This window comes from Charadrius vociferus, unplaced genomic scaffold (genome assembly GCF_000708025.1).
Source record: "Charadrius vociferus isolate BGI_N301 unplaced genomic scaffold, ASM70802v2 scaffold423, whole genome shotgun sequence".
Classification (NCBI taxonomy): domain Eukaryota; kingdom Metazoa; phylum Chordata; class Aves; order Charadriiformes; family Charadriidae; genus Charadrius; species Charadrius vociferus.
Genome location: NW_009648149.1, coordinates 1,304,667 through 1,309,466, shown reverse-complemented (window position 1 = coordinate 1,309,466; position 4,800 = coordinate 1,304,667). Strand labels below are relative to the sequence as shown.

The 4,800-nt window shown below is 47.8% G+C and overlaps 2 protein-coding genes across 2 annotated transcripts in view; one reads left to right on the top strand and one right to left on the bottom strand.

The window, feature by feature from the left end:
- ANKRD13C (ankyrin repeat domain 13C) overlaps positions 1-1,144 on the bottom strand; it is a 26,225-nt gene extending 25,081 nt beyond the window's left edge. Inside the window, 1 exon segment of the mRNA XM_009883992.1 lies at positions 866-1,144. Coding sequence (XP_009882294.1) covers positions 866-1,144 — 279 coding nt within the window.
- Positions 1,145-1,602: 458 nt separating this feature from the next.
- CTH (cystathionine gamma-lyase) overlaps positions 1,603-4,800 on the top strand; it is a 35,477-nt gene continuing 32,279 nt past the window's right edge. Inside the window, exon 1 of the mRNA XM_009883991.1 lies at positions 1,603-1,716. Within this exon, the coding sequence (XP_009882293.1) occupies positions 1,603-1,716 (114 nt within the window). The remainder of the gene's footprint in view (positions 1,717-4,800) is intronic.

Genomic DNA, 4,800 nt, shown 5'->3' with positions numbered 1-4,800 from the left:
TCCTGTCTCCGCAGCCGGGGGCATCCGAGGGGCTGGCGGGCCCTGCCGGGTCACACAACCGAAACCCAGATTAGAGAGCTCTTCCCAACGCTTTGGAATGGTTTGAGTGACACAAGACTAATTTCTCTTCTAATGCTTGGGAAAATGGCACTTTTAGGAGACTCCAGGGTCTGAATTGGTGAAAATATTGACTTTATATCCACCTAAGGGGTGCGGGTTCCAAGGTCTCAGCGCTTTTGAGCTCACCAGGTGCGGGGATGAGGAGAAGCGAGACCCGGGCACTGCACCCACGCTGCCAACGGGGTCATTGCATACCACGAACGGCACATTCCATAGAAATAGATGTTTGCTGAGGAGTTCTCTCCCTCCTGTGACAGCTGCCACCCTGAGAACTCCTCGCCCCGGTGCCGCAGCCCTGAGCCCGTCCCTTCTCCCAAAGCCGCAGCGCTCGCAGGGTCCCACATGGGCTGTCACTGCGGGGAGCGCACGGCTCCTACGGACAGAATGGGCTGAGGGTAATCCTGGTGTATTTCATGTTGGTATGGGGATCAATACCAGTTCTTTAGTGTTATTAATGTTAATTATCTAGTCGTATTCTATGAAATCTGTTTATATTTCAACCCTCGGGTGTCCTTGTTTTTTTCCCAATTCCCCTTCCTGGGTGGAGAGGGCTCAGCAGGTGAGAGAATGATTGTCTAAACGACAATAAATTGTTGTGGGTTCTTCAAACCGTAACACCTTCACAGGGATTTATGCACATGGTAATGTGTCTGCACTAAGAATGTATCTGGCATTTCTCGGGAAACGGCTGCTTCTTGCCCTGGCAGTGTGGGCCTGCTGGTGTCTCAGGGGTACAGGGACAGACCTTGCGGGCCAGGCAGCTCGCCATCCTCCGCTTGAGGTGACAGCACTTCACGGAGGTCTGTGCCCTCCTGCAGACCTCGTGTCCCATGCCCTCGGACCCGTACTGCTGCTGCAGCACAGGCTCTGGCTGTTGGGACACGCTGCCGGCCACCCAGGCGTATCTCAGCCTGCCCAGGAAGAGAAGCACCGTCCCCGGTGCTGCGTAGCATGAGGGAAGGACCCAGAGTCTCAGTCTGTTGCGAAACTGCGCTGTGATGACTCCTACAGATTGCTCTCGCATTCGTTTGTAAAGTGGCAAGGTGGATCCCGGAGCGTCTTGGTTGAAGGTTTCGTTACGCAACTGCGCAGATGACAGCGTATGGGCTGTGCGTTGCCGCGTGCCAGAGGTGTAAACAAACCACACAACAATGAAATAAATATGATGAGCCAGTTCCTCTCATTTGCTGAGAGAACAGAAGCTCTGGGTTACTTCCCGGGTCATGAAAGGTGAAGGGATTTCTCAAGGTGATCTCAAATCAGTATTCCTGCGTCTCCTCCGGCGCTCCTTCCATGCATCCCCTGGCCAGCCAAGGAAAGGAAACAGGCTGCTAGTGCGGGTCTGAACAAACATCGCTCAGTCCCTTCACTGTTCATCCGTTTCCCTCTTGTGCGTGGCTGTTCCATTCACCGGGGGACAGGGAAATAGAAGGAAAAGACTTGGTGTGGTACCCGACTGTGAAACAAGAAGTTATCCGGAGAATGACGGGACCTGTACAAGTTGTCTTCCTCAAAAGCACGTGCAGGAAGAGGGAAAGACGAGACAGCCCTCCTGGCCTTATGTCAGTCCCTGTAGATGCATTATCGTCTTACAAAGTAACTGTGTTAGGTTCAGCACTTCCAGGTTTCCCTGCAGGAGCTCCTTCTTTAGCGCTAGTCCTGCGAGGATCTACTTACAACAGTGAAATGAATCATTTGAAAAATGATGATGTGTCAAATTCCAGGTAAACTGGATTTTTTTTTTTAACTAACACTTCCAGGGGAAACAACTTACAGATAGTCAGGAAGATTAGATCTGCTGTGATAGAAGAACTGCCTTTCTGGGTGACCTCTTTATTTACCCAGTTTGCATCATCTCCTCTCATACTAAGTGGCTAAGAAGAATTCTAGGCAGAGATGGGAACTATGAAATACGATTTCGGTGCCTGCTGTCTTCAGAGTGACAGCACAGCTGCTTCCTGCACAGCTGCTTACAATTCAAATACGGAATTTTAAATAATTCTAGGGGGAAAAAAAAAAAAGTCACCTTTGCTCTATACTCCATTGGTCTTTCCGCCAAGATTTTTCTGGCTCTTCTTGTTTTTAGGGAAAATCAAAACCCCTTTGCAACCAGAACTGGAGAGGCTGACACCGTTAGCAACTCTGATGTCTCTTGTCCCTTCTCCAGTGCCACACAAGAGGCTGTTCGCCCTGGTGCCATGCTGGGAACATGTGCACAGCTAGTCTTGCGGAGGAGAGGCACTAGCTCAGGTTTTAGCTGATGTTGGAAGCTTCACGTTGCATTTTTAATTACTGGAGGCCAGCTAAGAGGAGACAGAGGCATGAAGTCACTGTTTACCAGCTTATTATGGAGTCCCTTATTCAACCCCAAACCATAATGAACGCATTACTAATGGGAACTGCTCTGCGAAAAGTGGCGTTTGTAGTGAATCCAGAAGTCCTCCTGTGCCAGGACTGTGCTGTGTAATTATTATACACCCGCAAATTCTTGAGAATGTTTGTTGTTCTTTTTTTTTACCATCTAACAACAGAACTTTGACTTAAATTACGCAAATTGCTCTTTCTCCAAGTACTAGGCAATTTAGATAAAAGTAGCAGGATCAGATATTGTGGCAATGTGGAACAGCATTTTCTACAGTTTCTGGGCTGTGAGTCTATGGAAACTCCACTTACGGAATTCCTCAACTAGGAAATAACTAATGGAGGAGTAATTTCTCATGGGTGTATTCCTCCAGGAAGGATGCTGACTTTTTTAGTATATAAATGAATAGGTCAAAAAAGAGAAAGCCATAAAAGACTAAATTTGTGCGAAACCCAAAGGTAGGCAGTAAATGAAAATGATATATTGTGAGTGTGCATCTGCATTTATTCTACCTGTAAGTCTAACGGTAATATTTAAACTTATAAAGAGTACCTAATAGAATACTGAAAGCACCCGAGTATGGAGGAATGCTCTCCAGTTGCCTTTTTCCTTTCTTCCACAAGGCAAAACAAAAATAAATGAGGTCCTGGAGGATGGTGAATGGAATTTGCCAGCTCTGGAGAAATTAACTTCTGCTTCTCCCGGCCATTCAGAATGACTGGCCTGAGAGATGCTAGAGAGCAGTATGTTTTTCAAAGTGACAAACAACATTTAAGGAAATTAAACTTTACAGGAAAAAAGTAGGTAAGGAATTTTAAGACATTGTAGCCTCAACAGCTTCCGTTTGAGTGGAAGTATTAATTCTCTTTTCAGCTGGTGCTGCCCTGAAGCACTTCAGAAACTTTTTATATCTCTTTATTAAGAAACCCACGAGCAATTTCCTCAGGTTGCTCAGACTGCTCCGCGGGACTGGCACCTGCAGAGTTCCTTTGTGTACTCGGTGAAGGGCTCCAGCAGCCCTTTGTGGGGACATTAGGGTGAGGATCCGTGTCTGCGAAAGGAGCAATAGCACCAAAGAGCTGTGTGCTTCCTGACAGACGGGACAGCCTCCTCCAGAGAGAGCCACAACTGTCGTGGGCTACACAGATAACATGAAACTGGAGGTAGAGGAAGAAATGTTGTATGAAGAGGAAATAATTCCATTTTCCCCTTTGTCTCGGCTTGACTATCCTGAATTTTGTAATACAAATTATTATAAAAAGCAAACGGACTCTTATGGTACTGCCTGAGATTCGCTGGTTACCTGAAACTTTGTGACTTGCTGTCCTGGATAAGTAGCGGGTTCAGAGCAAAGCTTTGCCCGGGGGGTTTACGCAGGCATTTTCCACACACAGGCGAAGAGGAGGGGGATTTGTCACCACAGGGTTATTTTCCTCCGTTCCGAATTTCAGGTGTCTGCTATGTGCTGAGGCTGAAAAGCAGACGAGAATAATCAGCGTATACAGTTTTGCTCTAAATTTACCTGCAAATGGTACGAAAATGATTTCAAATTCAGCCTGAAATGCAGAAAAAGGTGGAAGTATGTTATGGTTTGAGGAACTCACAACAATTTATTGTTGTATAGGCAATTATTCTCTCACCTGATGACCTCTCCCCACCCGGGAAGGGGAATTGGGAAAAAACAAGAAAACCTGTCGGTTGAAATATAAACAGATTTCATAGAGTACGACTAGATAATTAACATTAGTAACACTGAAGAACCAGTATTGATCCCCATACCAATATAAAATACACCAGGATTACCCTCAGCCCATTCTGTCCGTAGGAGCCGTGCGCTCCCCGCAGTGACAGCCCATGTGGGACCCTGTGAGCGCTGCGGCTTTGGGAGAAGGGACGGGCTCAGGGCTGCGGCACCGGGGCGAGGAGTTCTCAGGGTGGCAGCTGTCACAGGAGGGAGAGAACTCCTCAGCAAACATCTATTTCTATGGAATGTGCCGTTCGTGGTATGCAATGACCCCGTTGGCAGCGTGGGTGCAGTGCCCGGGTCTCGCTTCTCCTCATCCCCGCACCTGGTGAGCTCAAAAGCGCTGAGACCTTGGAACCCGCACCCCTTAGGTGGATATAAAGTCAATATTTTCACCAATTCAGACCCTGGAGTCTCCTAAAAGTGCCATTTTCCCAAGCATTAGAAGAGAAATTAGTCTTGTATCACTCAAACCATTCCAAAGCGTTGGGAAGAGCTCTCTAATCTGGGTTTCGGTTGTGTGACCCGGCAGGGCCCGCCAGCCCCTCGGATGCCCCCGGCTGCGGAGACAGGA